The 21,450-nt window shown below is 39.0% G+C and overlaps 1 protein-coding gene across 10 annotated transcripts in view; it reads left to right on the plus strand.

The window, feature by feature from the left end:
• Positions 1 to 21,450, plus strand: part of ptprma (protein tyrosine phosphatase receptor type Ma) — a 196,970-nt gene that overhangs the window by 91,505 nt on the left and 84,015 nt on the right. For all 10 annotated transcript variants that reach the window (XM_053236401.1, XM_053236410.1, XM_053236422.1 and 7 more), the window contains exon 7: positions 1,980 to 2,273. In XM_053236401.1, coding sequence (XP_053092376.1) covers positions 1,980 to 2,273 — 294 coding nt within the window. The remainder of the gene's footprint in view (positions 1 to 1,979; positions 2,274 to 21,450) is intronic.

Consider the following 21,450-nt stretch of genomic DNA (forward strand, 5'->3'; position numbering starts at 1 on the left):
CAGTAAAATGAGCTTAGGATTGAATCAGGGACCAGGGACCTGTGAGGGTCCGCGATGCTCCCCACTGTACGACTGTAGTATGCAGAAGTATGCAGTTTAGGACACAGCCTTTTTCCATGGTACTGGGTTTTCTGGGTTTCTGATGCCACCACCTTCTTGTATGGAGAGTTATTCACGCTTATACATGCATGTCAGCCAACGGTTGTTAGCCCTCTGTTTGAGTGGAACTTTTCACAGAAGACACGACGTGACGTCTTCATCTGGTCTTGTATAGTGCTGATTCCTCACTGTCAGTGCGATGCCACTCTGGACACTCACTCACTGTACCTTATGGAATCCTGATTCCATCAGAAAAGAAGATGGAGAGAACCGTTGTTGTATTTTACAACCATCCTGTACCACATGGCTCTGGTCACACCTGGACACAACTGTCAGGAAGACGGATGCCCCATTACCGCAGCTGTAATTGGCACTCTTGGTGGCCCAAATCAATATCATATCCCATGTTTGCTCTGCACCACAGACCTGGCGTGTTACCTAAACCTGCAACTGTGAGAGAAGGAGCCATTTCATCTCTTCATTAGTTCATGGCCATGCAGTTCAGCACAGATCTACGGCGACAATTTCCAAAATAACAGAGACTGTATGAAAGATGAGGAGGCTCAAGGGCATAATGAAACAAAATATGAAATTGCAACTTTGTCCAAAAAACAAGGTTTCCATGACAAAACAGGTTTCCATTAGACAAGCAACATCACTCAAAGACATCAAATCAGACATTATAAAATTACAAATTCTCTACAGACACAGAATCAAATTGGCTTTATGTTCTTATTTATTGTAATAGATTTTTATGCTGTGCACTGCGGTAGTCAAATCCTTCGCAGTGATGTGCTATGCATGTGCCTATATGTGCCTGCGTGTGTGTGCATGTTATAATGAAACCTCACTAAAATGGGTCAATGGTGAAATGGAACAGGACCATAGGGGTGATAAGTAATGAATTTCAGCTCATAATCTAAACCAATAAGGGTCAAAAATTAATTGGTTTAAGTCAGTACCTCTGTGTAAACTGTATTCTATCACCAGCTCACACTATACAGCCTGAACACCCACATAGTGCACCAATACAGATTAAACCCTGATATCATCTCAATAAGGGGTTTAGTGGTATTGCGTATTTGGTTGGGAATAAGTAACTAGTTTTCCCATTTTCTCTCAGTTCATATTTTTATGACCTGCACTGACATGGGTATTAAGCGCACCAGCAGGTATTAAAATCCATTGGTCCAAAGTTGTGTTAATGTTAGAAACATACCTATTAGGACCACCTCTTCGCGCAAACGCAAAGCCAAAATGGTACTTTTAAGTCCTGTTTCATTGCCACCCAGTTTTATGAATCCATACTATTATTATGTTTCCATCTTCAACATGTTATGGTTTAAGAAGGTCAATTATTGCATTTTATCCACAGAGCTGTATACAATTAATAAAATGAATAAAATGACAAACCTATTTAATACCTCACTAACTTTTTTCCATTATAGTGAAGAAGAATTGGTCAGTTGTTTCTATAAATGTATTGTGCTGGAACACATGTAACATTTAAATGGAATGAGAGGAGCTGATTTGATTGGATATTATCAAATCACACCTCTTAATGATGCAATTATTGTAACTTAGCCCCATTTTGCAATTATGTCACTCTTTACCAGGTTTCCACTTGTGCAAATAAATACCAAGAATATATAACATTTATATTACACTTTATTTTTGCTTGTATTATGATTATGAAAAGAGGCTCCTCATTAAACTAAACTTTGAACGATTAAAGTGAACATGATATATGCAGGATAGCAATGTATCAGTTTTTGAAGATATGTATGAAGTTATTTGTTCTTTATATACAATGAACAATGGTACCATTTAAAACATTGCTGAAGAGCTGTCAGTAAAAAGATGTTCCTTTTCCCACTCAGAACCACCAATCCCAATCGCACCACCTCAGCTGACTGCAGTGGGTGCCACCTATCTGTGGATCCAGCTCAATGCTAACTCAATCAACGGTGACGGCCCTATCATTGAGAAAGAAGTGGAGTACCGCACCATGTCCGGAAGCCTGATTGACAACCAGCCCGTGGATAAGCCGAACCACAAGATCGGCCACCTTGACCCAGACACTGAGTATGAGATCAGTGTTCTTCTAACAAGACCCAATGAGGGTGGCACTGGAGCTCCAGGTCCACCACTGCGTGCCAGGACCAAGTGTGCTGGTGAGTTCCTAAGCCTCTCTTGTCTCCTCCTGTGTCTTATATTCATGAATATAACTGCATTTGTACATCTGGAATGGTAAGTGAAAGAATGAAAAGACATCTCTCTTGTGAGGTTTAAATCAACACCAAATTGGAAAACTTCTCAGTAGGGAGTTCATTCTTCTGTGTGGTAGGAAAATGATATTTTCATAATACAACAACTTATTCACTGTCCATATAGACACTTCAGGAGGTCGTAAAAATGCTTGATTTTAAAACTGATTTTTCAGTGTTTGACTGGAAAATGCTTCATTTCATTGCATGTAGCGTAAATAACATTTAATCGAAAATATTAGCACATCATAGTTTCAATACTGTGCGACTAGTTAAGTTTTACAGATAGAGTCTCCAATGTCAACACTGTGCACAGTCACTCAGCATCTTCAGGACAGACAACATTATGCTTTCTGTTTTGAAGGTAACACGACAGCCTGCGTTTTTGTGTTATTAATGTCACAAGAAATAAAAAAAAAAGGAAGAGCTGTCTTTAACTGTTAGTGATAACAGGAACTAACTTGTCTCACAGGCGTTCCACAACAATAAATATAACTATAAACAGTTAAAAAATGGGTTGTTCATTAATATGAACATAATAATATAAGTAATTGTTGGCTAATTGCTGTGGTGTTAGAGGAATAAACTATTTTGGGAGTTGCATTTACTGGAAAAAAAAAAAAAAAAAAAAATATATATATATATATATATATATATATATATATATATATATGTGTGTGTGTGTGTGTGTGTGTGTGTGTGTATGTATAGGTATATATACCTATATGAGCTCTCTCTGTCTCTAAAGTGTTGGGGAAATGCTGTACGAACCCATGGATGTGATGTGACTACCCTTTGAATCATCCATGCCTTTCTGTTGACTTTTGTTTGTGAATCTATTCTTTCTACACCAGTATGTGTAAGAGGTCATAGCATGTGTTCAGTTAGTCATCTAACCGAGTAATCTTGTTTATCAGAAAGAACGTTGCTTAGTCTTGTTTATTTTTTACCGCATTTTCAGTCACAGTTTCCTTGATACAACAAGAAAGTGTGCAACTCTGAAAATAGCAGAACTGACTTTGCTACTATTCTTCTGTTCAAGAATACACTTTGTTTTTTTGAATAACTTGATGGATTTGAAAATCCATGGTACAATTTAATTCTACGTCTCATATGCTGTATGTGTAAAATGAGAAAACAGGCCCCTGACTGTCTCCTGATCCTGATCCTGCTCCTGGACTAGCACTACACTGCACATTTTACAGTTCTCCACACTCCCAGCACACCTGACTCAACCCACCGTGGGTGTTAAATAAGTGTGTTAGAGCGGGCTAAGCAGAAAAATGTGCAGTGTAGCCTCTGTCCAGGACATTTTTTTTGTTGAAGTTTGCCTTGAGGCAGTAACTATTGGTTCCCTATCCATAAGACATGTCTGGAACAACATTAGCAGTGAGCAATGAGATGGCTAATGCTAAGTTCATTACCATCGAATAAACACTGGCATTGTTTACTCCCTCAGTGTTTTCCCTGCATAGTAAGCAGGCATACAGCCCCCAATCTAACACATTGTCCAGTGCATGTATCCCTCCTGGAGGGAGGAAATGCATCTCCCGTAATGGCATAGATACATTAACGTTATTAAGGACTCGTCAAAAACGCTGGGCACATTAGCGACATGGCTCAGGACCCCCTGGGTTACAAACAAACGGTGTGCAATTATCACAGTAATTAAACAGGTGCAATGACTCTTCTTTTAAATGACTGCAGTGATTAGAGCGATGGCAGGAATGCAGAAGGGTATCTGCATCGCTCTCCCACGCCAAGCTAATCGCTTTTCCATTTGCTTTTGCGCTATCCAACCATTAGCACACCATGTTGTTCGTCATCCAATGGGCAAAAAGATGCTAAGTGCATAGTAAAAGCGTATTTACATAAATCATAGTTTCATTATTTATTCACTTGTCTGGTCAACATTAGCTTTTAGCCCCTCAGGATAGCAAGCTGTACAAAAACAGATAACATCAGCTATGAAGGCTTTTTTTGTCACTATCAAATTAAAAACAAGACTGAGAATGTAGTGGTATCTTGCCAGCAGGGTGATGATGATAACATGTATGAAGTCATAGTTTCAGCTCCAGGGAAAACACACTGAACCCTTTCAGGAGCACCTTGCCGTACATGTCGCAGTCTAGAGCTGGTAGAGGCGATGAAGTGCAGAATATCTGCACCCAGGAGACAGAGACGGATCACACAGTGGTATGGGATATCATATAGCGTCAGGCGGAACTTTCAGAAGCTACAAGCGGCCAGGCGGAGATCAGACGTACCTCACAGCGTGCCATGACGTGCCCTGGCCCCAGCCTACATGCCCCTCACATTAGACTGACATTTCACACACACACATCGCAGACATACCGTTCATGCTGTGTGTCACACACATCAACCCTGGCTACTGACTTCTCTCGGTGATCACGCTTATGTCAGGTCAAAAACTAATCACCAAACATCACAGCTAATTAGGCTGCACGAGTGAGGGGACACATGCTTGTTAACGGAATCTGATTTCAAGGAAAATGGCCACAATTTGATAGATGTTTTTGCGAAAAATTTTTGTAGGTCTAATCCTACATTTCTAGGACCCATGGCTGCAATGATTTAGAAGGCAATACATACTGTAATGTTCCTACAAACATGACATTAGAGCACTGGCTGTTAGATGGTAGGCAGGTCTGTGGATTTCAGAAGATTTAATTGCAGGTGTGGTGATAGGTGTAATTACACCATGCCCCAGGCTAGCGAACCGTGGTAATTGTTATAATGAAGTGAGTATATTTCATTATGAGGGCTAATGTTTGACTTCCACAGGCCTCTTAGACACTGACCAGACCTGCGTATGACCTGTGTAACTACAGCAGACAGTTAGATGTTTATGTTTACTTTAACATATCTGTAGCAATACATACTGCTAGATCTGAACTTCCACAGTAGTATATTTTTACACTGTGTAAATATCAGAATAATATCGCAATACCAAAGAATCCAGTTGTGTGGTTTTTGATACTCAGGAATGGAGCTGGAAGCACGGAGTGTGCACCATGTCACAGTGGGCAACAACATATACAGAGACTAAACTAAATTAATAATAGTAGTAGTAATACTACTGCTACAAATATACTACCATTACTACTACTACTACTACTACTACTAATAATAATAATAATAATAATAATAATATAGCATAGTCTGTGGTTTGTTGGTTGTTTGGTTGTCTGTTTTATGATAAATTGGGCTGCCAATTTTATAGATTGTGGGGTGACTTGTCATTCTTGTCATTATTGTTGATGACATTTAAAACGACAGTTGTTAGCAAGAATTTCAGTCAGCACTTTAGTTGCAGCTAGCATAAACTGGTGTATAAGTGAAGTGCAAGCAGACCCAGGAACAGCGTTAGTGACAATGTTAGTGTCATTGTGATGAAAAGATCCTGCAGTCAGTTTGACTCTAGACTAAAACTGGTGGATAATGAAAAAAAAACAACAACATGTTCTGTTCGTTTCAGTTTGGGCTGTGGAAAAAACACTCAACGGCCAAAGTAAGAGAAACAAGCCAGCTAACTGTCCCAGTCAGAACTGTGTATGTGTGTGTGTGTGTGTGTGTTAGATGATGGCAGCTCAGAAACTTATGGCCACACTTGTTGGCTTTATTGTTTGTGGTCCAAAAAAGTGACTAGTGCAGAGGTAGTAGATAACCTGGAAAACAGGGAATGTGTGTGTGTGTGTGTATGTCCATTGCTGGGAAAGTTTGAAAAGAGGAAATACCAATCTAAAAAGATATTAAAAAATTGCTGATATGTGCAGTCACACCCCTGTGTGTTTGTGCCAGAGAGTGTATGTCGCTCTGTGTGTGTGAAAGTGTGAGTGAGCATGTAGCCAGTAATGCACTTTTCACAGGCGACAAGTTTCTCAGATGAGGTAAACAGGAAAACAAATATCCAAAGCAATTATAGAAAGAAATGTTGCCCTGCACCCTTCAGCCTTTTTGTCTCCTGCCATTTCATTTACACTGGTGTTTGACAGGGGCAGAGCAGGCCGGATTGTGTAACATGACAAACTTTATCAAGATCAGACTGGAGTTTGGCTTTTTTTCTCTACCTCCTCGGACCAATTTCTCAAATTATGGTTGTCGTTTTTTGCTTCTTTATTTACTGAAATTGCCTGAAGACTTCAGTAAATTAATGCAGCACTCTTTACTATGAATTTTAGATGTTTGAATGACGGTGTGTGAGTGAGTGAGTGTGTATGTGTGAGTGTGTGGGCATGTGCCGTTTTCTCAATACACACTATATTTCACAATATTTCATTTTGCTAATAAATTAATGAGTTAATGACTTAACAAAGAAAAAGAGGTTAAATGAATTAATTAGTCCAAAAATAGATTTGGATGTCCAATCAGCTACTCGTTACTGAGTAACCTGGAAAATTTGGTATCTCTTTGGTGTGTAACATCTTTGGTATTTCAGAAACATGTATCATCTGATAATTTACGGACATTTGATGTTTTACTTATCTGTCTTAGTAGCATGTTTACCAATTTCTTTTCTTTTAATTAATCTTTTAATTGCGTTTGCAGCAGAGAAAGTCTACCATTTTGTTTGACTGATGAACTATGAAACAAAGCACAGTCATATCAAACACATTCCCCGTTGCACAGATGAGACGGCTTCATGATGTACTTCATGAATTAAATCTATAAAATTACATCACTGCGACAAACTTCTCATGGAACATATTCGCTTCATTACCTTAGCCACCTCCTTTTTTTATTTCAGTCTGTTTTCACTCAGCCATGTCTGAGAGTGTGTGTGTGTGAGAGAGAGAGAGATGGGATCTGTAGGCTCATTGCTCAGTTTAATTCTGGTCATTTGTATTACTTTTCAAGTGTAGCAGCTCTCTGACTGCCAAACTTAAAACTTCACTCAATCCTGACACCCCTGTTTGTTCCTGCAGACCAGAACTGCCACAGAGCAGGGGGCTGTGAATGCACACACACACACACATCTTTTGCACTGAGTGTACTTTGAGGTTGTTGTCTAACAATATTAGACTTTGTAGACAGGAAAATATATATGTTGGCTTGGGAAAACCCTTCACATGATCAAATTTTGACATTTTCTACTATATACAGTCATTCTGAAAACTAGTCATTCTAGCTAGTCCCCAAAGTGATGAAACAGAAGAAAATAGCATTTAAATATTCCATTACAACTCCACTGCAAGACACCAGCATGTCTAAAAAACTATTTATTGATTTAATTGGCAAGTAACCGAATATGCGATGAGTAACATTGATATAAAATAATACATATGACCATTTACACTAGAAAATGAATTAAACAAACAGCTTCATTGTCACTTTTGATTTGACTGCTCACTGGTCGCTCTTACATCAGTGCTGAAATAATCACTGAGTAATTCAGTGAAGTTTATTTTATTCTGTTGGATAAATTTCCCATTTTTGGATTGTCATTTAAAAATGACAACTTTGTCCACTGACGTCTGTACAATGTACGTGATGGCACATGTGGATTACAGACAATATGACAGCTGGTGTTTATAATGTTTACACACACTCTACTAGGCTTATTAGAGTTTGTTAAACTGCTTCCTTATTTACCTAATGTGACCTCTGCAGGCAGAAAGCATTTCTACATCATTCTGTGAAATTGAGGTGTCAGTGTATGGTAGGTAGAAAACCCAAATTTTGTTCAAAACCAGTTTTTTTTTGTCTGTTGCCAAAATTCAGCCATAGAGACATCCAACAGGTTTTCCCACACCTCTACAAATACACTCTTATTATTTAATATTTCATCATATACTGATATTACAGGACATTTGTCCCAGTAACTAATGGATCCCAGTAATCCATAGTGCCATATATCAGCCTTTTCAGTCAGTCAGAGTTAAACTCGTAGTGGATGGCTGGGTGTTATGTGTCTGCAAAAACAAGGCCCTGTATTAAAAGCTAGTGCTGTGGATGTTCTACATCTCCTCAAGGGCTTTTTAATAGTCTCTTGCAAATGGACTTTCATATATCTTCCACTTTGCTGCCCTGTTGCTACATTTGACTCATTCTGGTGTCTCTTTTTCTTTCTCTATCTCCATTTCCTCGTCCAAGCCTCTGCCTCATATCCTTTTCTCATAACACGCCTGATTTTCACGCTTGGCTCCCCCCGAACCATTTCTCTCTCCGCCTCCTGTTTTATTGTCCCCTCACTCTCTCTCCTCTGGGTACCAAAGACAACTGCATACTCAAAAGCCCAACAAGCTCTTAAAAGCCTTTTTAGAAAGTGTTTTTCTTTTAGCTTTTTCAGTTAGGATATTGGCTTCATGTCCATATCTCCGTTCAGATTTTTATGCCAGTCATTGGTTGGACATAGAAGACAGATTCAGAATTATTGGCACCCTGCCCAACCTTTTTTTTTTTTTTTGGATAGGAAAAAAAGATGATAAAAATGTGTTTGTATATAATAAGCTTAAACTCACACTGAAAATGTGAGATAACCTTAATTAAAGTAAATAAAATTTAAATAAAGAAAAATACATATATATTTAACAAAACCGTATGTGCAATTACTGCACCCCTAAAAATTCTTATGAACAAAATTTAACCTAAGTATGTTCACATTTATATTTTTATATTGATATATACTGTAAGTTCACATGAGTGCTTAGGAACCCAAGCATGACCTTCATAAACTAGACAATGTCTATAAATAAAGGTATATACATTTGCATTTGTGTTTTCATAGACATTATTCAGACACTGTGACTGAATAATGACTGAATAATGTGAGTAGTTGTAGCTGTAAGAGAAGCATAAGTATTTGTATAGCACAATGAAAAATATTATGGGTTAATATCGCAATGCTAAAGGTCCTAGTGGTTTAACAAGAGAACTGTGACAGATACAAGACATGTTTTCTAATAGGATGTTTGATGGTTTCTTATAAGAGCCAGTGGTCTCTGATGGTGAGGCAATAATACCTTGTTTAATGATGATTTAATGGACCTAATGGACTTCTGTGATATTCGTTGTAATATGTAATGGTTATACACTTACAGATGTGTGCAAGAAAAGAAAAAAAACCTACAGATATTTAACATTCTTCATTATCTAAATGAATGATGAATGAACCTAATGGGAAGATGTTTAACCAAAACCACTAGGACCAACCACTAGAGTCCCCCCCCCACGCTCTATCACACACACACACACACCCACACACACACACGCACACACACTCCATCTCCTCTCTGCCTCACTCCTCCCAGCAGGCAAATTAAATATGATGATCCCAGTGGAAATGAAATACTAAATCTCATATAGGCCTGACTGCAAGGGAGACAGCTAGAGAAGTACAGAAAGAGAGAGTAAAACACTCTTGAAAGTCACCTTCAAAATGAAACTGTTGCTCCCCACAAGAAAAATGATCAGATTGGAGAAAATACCAGGGGAAGAAGTATGGCGTGCTGCTATCATCTGGCCTCCATAGCTGCTGTGACTCTTATCAGTAGCTGAAGTGCCTCTGTGCCAGGGCGTGCTGTATATCTCTCACAGATGAAAAAAAAAAAAAATTCTGCAGCTTCCACAAACGTAAATTGTGGAGCAAATGTAGATGTGATTATGTTGGAATCGTGAGATGTTCAGTGTTCAGATGAAATAGTCAAGGTCCAGACATCTGATCAAGATTGTTCAGAGAATTTGTGTGTGTGTGTGTGTGTGTGTGTGTGCATGTCAGATTATACAGTCCTGTCGTACATTTTCTGTTGCGTTTGGAGGGTATTTTACAGTCCCCGCCAGGCACCATGGGAGCTTGCCACTCGGCTGCCCGTCAGAATTTGTCAATTACAGCCTCCCGTTCACATGCTCTGCTAGTCAAGTGCTTCTGATGATCGGAGAGAGAAAGGCGGAGACGAAGTGTGAAAGAGAGAGAGAGAGAGAGAGAGAGAGAATGAGGGAATAATAAAGGGAACCTGACTCGATAACTTGTCACCATTTGTCACATTTCATTTTGCAGGAGTTTGGCAGAGCTTAGCGTGACATCCTGTATTCCCCCGGTTGAGGCAGAACAGATTGCCTGCTCTCCATAAATTCATGTTCACTGTGTTTCAGCGCGCTCTCTCTCTGAGCAGCTGCGATGGGCAAAGGCAGACCTCTGTAACCATGCATGAGACCTGTACACACACCCACCCTGACCCCAATCACTACCTGAGGGAACTGCCCTCTGTAGACAGATTGGCAGAGAGGTGAAAAGACTCTGCTCGTCTTCTGATAAGCACTGTTAACTCCCTCCCCATGGCTGCTGCAGCCTCCATCGCCTCCTCCTCGCCATTCTGCTCTCTGACCACGGAGCACATTGTTGTGCTACAGGCTGCTGACGGTGCACGGTCTCACATGGGGGAGATGTGCAGATTGCCTTGTAAAACCATTCAGGCCTTACACTTTTAGATGGAAACCCAGTGTTGCTAGGGTTTCAGCTGGTAAAGGGACTGGAGTTTGCTGAATGCACAAGAAGAAAGTTTCCCCTACCTCTCTGAAATGCACATACACACACACATATGCTCAAACACACACACACCCAGATCCACTGGTGGTTTATTTCCACAACCTAAGCCCAAGCCAAACAGATTGCTAAGCAAAGACTTGTCCATTATTGGATTATAAAGCACAGTGACATCTCGATTACTGTAACTCCAATCCCTCACAGGGCTGTAAACACAACAGGCCTGCTGGAGATAACTTTGGCTGCACTCGTTGTCCTTAAATGTAGTTTTCAACTAAACCCAGGCCCAAGGAGTACATTCTTTTAGCTCTGCCATCTACAGTTTCTTCTCTTTACACTAGTGGTTGATAACTAGGAAATGAGAAAGATTGACTGAATAAGGAATAAAACACAACAGGACATGCTGTTATAGATGTTGATTATTTTCCTATAGTGTTTTCTTCCTCTTATACCACAGCAGTTTGTCAGTGATTAAATTTTTTATTTATTAAAGAATAACGCATCATACTTGCATCCATTTATAGTCACATATAATGTTGTGGAATGTCCATGAAACAAGTTCCTGATTTTACTTAGTTCTGATATTATTATTATTATTATTATAAGTAATTTCTGATATTACTTACAGCAACTAAAAACTGTCATTCCTTCACTTTCTCCTGTTACAGAGAAACTGCAGAATGCAACATTGTCCATCGTTAGACATTTCCGTTTCGGAAAACTGAAAATTACAGCTTTACCTCTTACTTTTGTAAAGTATTGATGCTGGAGACTCCTTTCATAATAATCTATTTAATATTAAACTTTGATTACGTGGCATATTCACCATAAAGCATACAAGCATAATATTATAAATGTATTATGCCACTGAAATGTATACATGCCATTGAACATATCTGAGAACCAAATATTACTGTAAAGTTGTAAGTTGTATCTTTTTTTATCTTATTGAGGGTCAAAAACCTTGTGCCTGAGTATCTTACAACCACAGAACTGTCTATATATAAGGTTATTTAAATTCTAAATGTATTTCATGGGTTTAAATTAAAATCGGTTTCATGGTTTTGTAAGCTACATTTCAGGTATATTTATATTCAGCATTAGCTTTTGTGTTCAGTGCTGTCCTTAGAAATCATAGAAATACAAAGCACACATATGAGCCATGAACTCTGTGAAAGCCGATTTCCCCTGAGGCTTTATTTGTCATCATAGTGTGATATATTATGCGTTCTGTCACACAGACCTCCGTACGTATATTCATATTCATTACTACTATTCATTCCCAACATTTTTGTAAAGATAAAATTACTAGAGAAGACTGTTAAAAACTGGCATTTTTTTCCTAACATTTAGTACATCGTTTATATAAATGAGAAAACATACAGTGCAATGTAGTACATTACAGTGTATCCTCTGAAAACAAGACATTTCTAAACATGTGCAGGGACCTGGGGATCGAGTCTGCTCTATGAATACTAATGATATTCCTGGCAGCTTCCATAGCCTTGGAGGAAGTTCTGTTAGAGTACTAGAGAATACATAAAATTCCTGTTTCATGTACAGTGCGCACACAGACATGCAGTATGTCATCTGGCATGTCAAGAATACACACAGTATGTGCTATGCATCGTAATTCCCGCACAAAAACAATGAGAAAATCACATTTTCAAAGGAGAGGTTTTTTTTTAAAGCACGCATTTCATTTAAAGGAACAAAAAGATGTTTTATTGTGTTTTTATTGTGACAATTCTTCCATGGCACGAATACAATCAGCTTTTTTTTTTGACGAGGTCTCAAAAATATCATTTCTATGATAATTTTTCTTTCTGCCTAATCTCATTGGCCTATTGAACAGGCAATGCAATTTCCTGTTCTTTTTCCCTCGTCTGTCCTGCATCAGCTCCTCTGCATATGTTGCTCAATAGCTGTTACTGCTGCCCAAATGAAAGCTGACATACTCATCTTCTCTTGCAAGTGTAGTGTTATGCCATTATTTATCTTGACAAAAACACCCTAGATACTGATAAATAGAAAGACTTAAAGGGGAAAGGGAAATAGACAGAATTTGTTTCTTACATCTCAGTCTTGAGTGCAGGAGGGACCAGGGTATTCTTAGCGGCTGGACTTTCACTCATTTCTTCATCCTCTTTATTAGGTTTAGGGCCGTCACCAACCAGTGGCATCATTTTTCAGAAATGGATGACCCAATGGAGCATGAGGCTACTTTAGCTTCCACACTAAGCGCATTTATGGATGTGCCCCAGGTTAAACAGCGCTGGAGTTACTGGAGTCAGCATGCAGGCATGCCTAAGTTCAGTTATGTGGTTTATTGGGGGAACTAATATGTATGAGAGGAAGATATAATATGGAATGCTTGGAGGAAATGAAGGAAACATCCTCTCATTTACGCCAGCACTGAATTTTATTATCTCATAGCCTGCGGTTCCGATCTGGCCTGTATGCACAGATTCAGCTCCACTTTGGCCTTCGTTATAGCCAATTTCAGCCATTCTTCCATTATTCACAGCTTTAATACCAAGGACTTTTCTTATACTTCTTAATATTAGCAGATTTATTAATAAAGAACCTTAAGGGTGTTAAATAGGATCTTTTCTTTAAGAAAGCACTTTCACACATCTCACAGGTGCTGACATTATTAGTCAGGCACCATTTTGTGTTTGCTCTTAATTTTCTTCATGAAGACAGAACAACATGAAGACAGACAAAGGTGAACGCAAGGTCTCAAGAAAGAAGTGTCAAGCCAGCAGATATGTATAATGTGTGATCATGTGTAATTAAATAAGGTCGAGAATGCTACTGGACTGCCGGGCTTCAAACAACGTTAACTTGATACACCATGACCTAATGTAGTCCCAAATCACTAGGGAACATGCTTCACTGTTGGAAGGAATTTATGTGTATGGGGTGTGATGCGTAGCATGTGTGAAGGTTTAGCATGTCAAGAAATAATGTCGTAGTTACTTCATATGTAGATATGTGTAGTCCAAATATGGATATGAGGTTGTGTGAATGTTTTGTTCAGAACAGGAAGAAAAACTTTCTTTGGAGCCTCCTGATCTTTCCAAGGTCTTTGAAAGGTTTTCACACCTCCAGTTCTTCAAAGCAGATCAACACCTCCCTTAAAGCACAAACTCATTTTCCAGGAATCCCTGGCCTGCTCTTGCCCCTTTCCCTGTGTCCCAAGCTGCCCATATTAATCATCAGATCTAGAATTTCAGAATGCCTTGGAACCATGTTTATCCCCCAACTCCCCACAAAGAGCTGGAGTCTTATAGCATGCTTTCAGACATCATTATGCTGTCTACCTTTCAAACCCAGAACATTCCTGTCTGCCTTAAATGGAGCTTTCATGGGCTATTTCTCAGGATAACACCTCTGTCCATGTCCAGAGACACTGACCTGGAGGCGCTGCTGTTGATGAGAGCACACCTCAGATATGTGTCTATCTGCTCAAGCAAGGCCTCATATGAACTGAGCTTTAATTCTCTTTAAATCTCTCATTTTCACATGACTAGCCTTTATGTCATACATTTCTTATGTAAAACTGGATAAGAAGAAAAGGATTTGACTTTGTATTTGAATGCATGAGTTCTCTATTTGTCTAAAGAAACTGAGATGATATGCTCAGCACTACTCAGAACCTCTTTCAATGTCTAAATCTAACTAGAGGTGAACTCAGAACTGTGACCAGTCTCAAATGTGAGTTTCTTTTGTTTCTAAAACAGCTAATGCACTTCAAGTATTTATGCTAAGGATGTAACTGAATATGAATACAATATTCGGAATGACCTGATGCAAATACAGATTTAAAAAAAAAAAAGAAATCATATTAGAAAGTTTCTCAGGGCATCTGGTGACAAAAAAGCTTTTTACTTTCATGTGGGCATGGGTGAGTGGAACAAAGAAAGTCTACGTTCATTAAAATGAAAAATGTCTGAGGCATTTACAGCATCCTTAGTAGCTATCTGGTCAGGATTCTAAATTAGTTATTTGTGAAATAGAGCCAACTAAATTTGCTAGAAAATATCGTAGGCATGTACAAACATAATGTAATGTAGCTGAGGTTGAGGAACTGTCAGAAGCAGAATTGACACACCAAGTTAAAAGTTTTGACTTTTTTCATTTTAGCACTCATGCAATGCAGCAAACTTGAACAATATAGCTCAATATCATGGCCTCACCCCTGTGCTTTAAATATATTGTGAGGCTTATTACAATTCCACTACACTGCAATATAATGACTTTATGATATTTGTTTGTAATGTGCACCCCTAAGCAATACAATACATAATATATACGTATATTGAGTACATTCCTTAAGCAGAAAAACAGATGTGCTTGATAATATATCAATGTTTTGTTGCCTAAAGTGGGTTACAATCTTGCAGATAATGTGCGAAGTTACAAAATATTCACTCTTTAACTTTGGCTCTCTAGTGGATGCAAAAGCACACTTCATCCAACAATTTCACTCCATGGCAACCGTGACATCAGCTCGCATTATTAACAAAGAAACAGACATCAGTACAGGAAGTGAATGAAGACGCATCAAAGCCAACCTTTTGGGACACAAGCTTCTAAACATGTGGTATGAATAAATAAAATGGCAGATGTGCCCCAGTCTTGGCTGTTTTCAGGGCGGGTTTGTGCCGGAAAGCAGCTCTCACTGTGACATGCAGTGCCATGAGGAGTGTGCCATCTTTGCAGCAGTGCCATTGTGTAGCTGAACACACTTGGTAGAGAAATTGAGTTTTGATTGTCGGTTGTCAAAAAGCCATCATTATTGCTCCGCTTCCGTCAGCTATGAAAAGGCCTTTGATAAGGATGAAAGCCTCGTTATTACCCAGATGGTAGTGTTGATATTGCATAAATCCTCTTGCTGGCCTTTTTCCATTGCTAATTTTTTTTAATAATAGAAGAGAGACACCGGGGTGCTGATAGTGAATCACTGGTGTTCTCTCTCCCAGCTGGGCCGGTGCTGCATGGCTCCAGAGCAATCAAATTAAGTGACAGAGATCACACTGAAGGCAGGTGAGAATCTGACACGAGCATGAAATGCATACTCGAGTGGCACTCTGCTTTAGGTTGTGGTTTTGATAAGCGCCCCCCTTTTTTTTTTTTTTTGCCTTTTCTATGAAAGCATGCTTTACAAGCCTCAGTGATCAGAGTGGTAGTGCTTCCTGTCTGTGTTTTAGAGACATGTCTGTCAGTGGACGTTCAGTCAACGTGAAGGGCTGTCGCTTTTCTGCATTAACATTCACATCAGTGCTGTCACAGTGCAGCTCCAAAATCCCTGAATCTAACTTTGCAGGACAGTTGAAACAGTATTCACACAGTTTGGGCCAAAAACAAAATGTGTTTATAACATAGCACAACAACATGAATACCCCAGAGTTGCTAATTCTATGGTTTAGCCGTAGCATTTGCTTTTTTTAACCCACTGCAGCGACGATACATGATACACCTGTATCTTTACATCTTCCATATATCTTCAGATAAAGCAGTGGTCAGACCAAATGTGAATAAAATTCCTCAGAAAAAGCAGTTCCATTGAAGGGGAAAGGAACCAGGACGTGAATGATTTCGCTTTCCACTGACATTATCTAAATGAACTTTGACCTTAGCCTCAGTTTTGTGAGCCAATAGAAAATGAGAATGGGACTATGGTGTCTTTGGTCATTAAAATTATGGAGCAGTTGCTTATTACCAAGCAGCAGTCACCCCTGACTTTTGAATGCTTTCTTACTGTTGCTAATTGCTGCACATTTGATTAGCTAGCTAGCTTACGTTCTTTCATTCTCTCAGAAATCGTGTACGCCTCTGACTGATTTTGAATCGCTGGCAATGGAAAACAGCATGGTGAAAATCTGGTATGGCAGTGGCCTAACATCTGGTGTGTCAGTGGCCTAACATGTTGATGTTTGCCACACGAAAGTATCACGTAACTATCACGGTATGATGTTAGACTACGTGCTACCAACAAAGTCTGGCTAGATCTGAGTGGCAGAAATTGAAATCAATTCCCATATATGCAAAATGGTGGAATTTGTTTGGAATCTGTTTTTTTCTTTCTGCATGCCAGGATTGTCTTGTAAGCAATGTTAGCATGCCTCTGAATACAACATAACTGTATGCAGGATGACTTTTTTAATGTAGGAATTTTGGTTTAGTTTGTTTCTCTCAGCAATAAGATCATGTTACAGATATTGCTTTGGATAAATACAGTCATGTAGACAGCTGATTTCTATCCACACAGAGCTTGGTTTCCCAAAAATGCCATCGATGTAAAAAATGTCGATTATTGTGCTAGGGTTACACTCTTTTTCAACTTGCTTTGAAAATGGCACAAATATTTATTCTCATAACCTTGTTAAATAGATTCAGAGCCAAAGATAAAAGCTATTCCACATATAACACAATGCTACAGAGTGAAAAACTAAACAGCAAAAGATAAACAGAGAACATGATTTTCTATTGTGAAAAAAACAAGCACACAGTGTAACGTCGCTTAGCAACTCAAAATTGCTCTTTTCACTCATCAACTTTTCACTCATCTATTAGTGCTGCTGAAGTGCTGCTATTGGTCTGTTGGAAATAAAAATCATTTGACCAAAAAAAAATAAACAGAGATAAAACTATTGCCAAAATGTATTCGTAATGACATGAAATTGTAATGTATATGCAGGCTTGTGGTTGCAAGAGTACCCTCTTTGGAAACAAACTAGACCCATTAAGGTTTCCTGGGTTTTGCCTCTGGGAGAAGCTGTATGTAAAACTCTACAAGAGAATGCTTTTGTATTAGAAAGGGTTCCAAGTAGAACTCCTTTATCAAGTTAAGCACCCTGAGCTATGTCATAGAGTGTGTTTAGTCTAATGCAAATACTATATTTTAGATTATCACATTGAACAAAACCTCACTTCAGTTATGATGTCAATATTATTATTGAATATACTATTTGTGTTCAGAAATAAGGAAAAGCACAAAAAATAAAACACTAACCTGGTCATTTTTTATAATAAAATCTTAAAAGCAAAGTCTTAACCTTTTCACCCATGATAATGTCACAGCCATCAGTGCTCTCTGGCTGGAAGAGATGGCATACTATCTCCCCTGTCAATCACAGCGACACTGGCCAATCATGGGCGTCTGCGAGCTCAAGTATGTGCAAGAGGGCAGATAGCACTTTCCTCTGTGTGCGTTAAGCTGCCCTATGACACGAAAGATGCAGTTAGCTGGCTTCATGTCTTGGATGAAGTATGTGTCACTGGCCCCTGTTTGGTAGCTTTCATATGATAAGGGAGAGCTGGCTGGTGGGTTGGCAGATGACCAAAATGGGGAGAAAATGGGGGTAAATCCAAAAAAAAAAACAAAACAAAAAAACCTTACTTGCCTCATATGTGAAATAGGTGTAATAGCTTGGCGTGAGGTTTCACTCCTGCACCTAGTGTCAGTTTTGTTTCTAGTATAAAGCTAAATTGGCCTCTATTAATGGTTAATCAGCATGATTGTGTTATGATTATAAATCTTTAGCATTTGTTTTAGCAGAGCACTTTCACAAGACACCTAGATCACTATCCTATAGAAGGCCTTGCAGTGATAAGGCAAGCATTGATCTGCTGGACCACTAGTGTTGTTCTGGCATGCCGAAGAGGACAAAAAGAGGATAACATCTCTATCACTCTGTGCCCATTTAATCACCCGACCTATTCTGGAGAAAAAAGTATGTCTACATCCACGGCCAATTTGCTCTCCTTCATCCAGGACTAATACCTTTATTCTGTGCTTTCCGTACCTCAGTAGGGCCATTCAGAGGCCTCAGAGCAGGTAGTCAGAGAGACATCAGGATTACTGTGTTCCTTTCTACTCGGCCATGTTCATGGTAAAATTGAAGCTCCAGTTTTCTCCCTTGTGAATCAGCTCGACTTGTGTAGTGGACAGCTGAGGCTGCAATGACAAAAGGTTGCCTGTGCAACCCATTACCACTGTTCAAAAAGGCCGTAATGAGATGCTAATGACAGGCAGCGTTATTTAAATGTCAAGCCTTTGGTAGATGTGAATAGTTGGCACCTAAATGTCAAATTAGAATTATTTGATTGCATTGGCAGGACTCAGGAGAAATGTAATATAGCCACTGAATGAAATACTAAAGCAATCCATATATCAGCAGCTCTTAACCTGAACAGAAAATTCAATGCCGAAACTAGTGGGCAATAAAAACCGCTACACTGACCGTGTCTTTTGGTTATTAGCATCTTCTCACATCTATCTTCACCAAAATATGGAGGACATCATCTGTCACCTACATGTCCACCATCTCTTTCTAAGCACAGGGCAATAAAAAAATCCAGTTTCCTTGCTATCTATTACGGAATTTATGATGGGTGTCTGTGCAAAGCCCCTTAGCTGAGACTTAAGGCATAATGAAATTCACTTCTCAGTCAACCTTGACCCCTCACCCTCAATTTTCATGACAGAAGAGTGTCAGATCCTTGAAGCTATTACCTGAACGAGAGCTTGGATTGGTCCTTTCCTGATTGAAGCCATTCAAGCTCTTCCATGATGGGTCTTAAGCGTCCTTTCTGAAGATATATTGGCGGCTTTAAACCACTCATCCTATTTTCGACCTGACACAAAAAATGCAAAGCTACTAAAACACAAGCTTGCATTAGGCACTGATGTTAAAGGTGTCTGCAGATTTTAAAACACTGTAGTTATTGCTTGTTATTAATACGATGCGTGTTTACTACCTGAATGAGAGTTTGGTTTGGTTTGGTATTTCCGGGGACAGTGGTGGCTTAATGATTAAAGGCTCTGGGTTACAAATGCGACAAAGAAAGGCTTCTTCTTAAAAGTAAGAATTCCTTGGTAGTGGTTTCGGTGTGGATTTTAAATCTGATTTCAAGAATTTGGAGAAATTATAAGGAGTTACAAAAGCTACAGTCTTTGTACTAGCCTCTATCCCTAACCTTACTTGTAACTAAAGTTTAAAACTTTTCAGAAAGTTATTTTTGAAATTCTAGTAAATTCTAAGGAATTTGCAGGTGTGGGAGTGTGGGCATTTTTATTATTTTGTTGAAATGGTTTTGCTTTGGGGAAGGCTGTTGGAGTAGTTCTGAAGACTATGGCCATATTGCTGTGCATGCCAAATCGGATGGTCATTTGCATTATTCTCACAGGGCAGAACCACAGGGCAGAGCATCCTCACACACCTGATAGGACCCAGTCCATTTAACACACACATAGAGTACAGGGCTTCCATAAGCAGAAGGTGTGTGTGCATCTGCATATGTTTATGCACACACACCTTCTGCTTATGGAAGCGCTGTGTAAAGCGTGTGTTTTAGCCCTTTGTGAGGACCAAATTTCCCCATAATGGGAGTAAAAAAAAAATTTTGAGATTGTAAGGCTGATTCTCACGAAACAAGCTGCACTGTTACAAAATAAAAAGAAAAAGAAGAATTAAATTGAATTAAAAGACAAAAGATTTTCTTTGGTTACTGAGGTTAAGGTTAAAGTTAGATATTATTTATAGCATTATTTAACTATAGTACTAATTATACAAGTGAAACATTTAGGAGCTGCACTGTGGTAGCAATCATGTGCCTCTTCATGTCGGACTTCAGCACTTCACGTGTGTTAGTGTGTGTTTTATTTGTATGTGTGTGAAGGAGATTAGTTACTTATCTATTTCCCTGTAGATTGGAAAGTGATTTTGTTAGCAGTCTACCAGATTCTTTTGTCTCGGGCTTTCACACCGACAGAGCACTTTCTTGTTCCCTATATCTCACTCTTCTCTCCCCACTTCCTCCCTAACACACACACACACACACACACACACACACACACACACACACAAAGAGAGCATCAGCAGAAGATAATGTGTGTAAATAAACAACAATTTGTCTGGTGGAGTTTTTTTCTTTGTGCTGCACAGCTTAGTCTAATCAATAGGCTGTTACACTCTTTATTCTTTGTCACTGTGAGTTATGACCAGCAGAGAAAGTGGGTAGGAAGTCAATGGCTTAAAAATGTAATTGAGATGTTTCCCAGTACAGGTGTATGTGAAACAAATATAGACTGATGACTTGATTTTTTTTGAGGGATGGAAAGATGGAAAGTGATCATATGAGAAAGTTGAAATGATATGTAGTACAGTGCTGTCAACTTTCTAGCTATATTTTCTTTTAAACCCATCTCTCCATATAGCATTTTGCAGAGAATGGGAATTAGACTTGTATTCCTTTCTCAGAGTGATCTATGCATTGCTTAAACACTTGTTGTTTCATACAGTGTCATACTTTCATCCCCACATTCTGAAATGGTTTCATTGTCTGTTCTCCTGCAAGCAATATCAGGCAAATCATAAAAGCGTGTCATTTGTTAGAATCTTTGTTCTTTTATGGCAAAGGATTGCACAGTAATTTGTTTTACTGCCCCTGTGACATTATGCAGTGCACATTTTTGCTCCAGTCTGTGCTGCTGGCTGGAGCACAGCCTCCAAATGGCCTCTCTTGTGTAATTATGATGTGTAACTTGTTTTGAGTGGCCCCATGAATGCC

This window comes from Pangasianodon hypophthalmus, chromosome 1, assembly GCF_027358585.1.
Source record: "Pangasianodon hypophthalmus isolate fPanHyp1 chromosome 1, fPanHyp1.pri, whole genome shotgun sequence".
NCBI lineage: Eukaryota > Metazoa > Chordata > Actinopteri > Siluriformes > Pangasiidae > Pangasianodon > Pangasianodon hypophthalmus.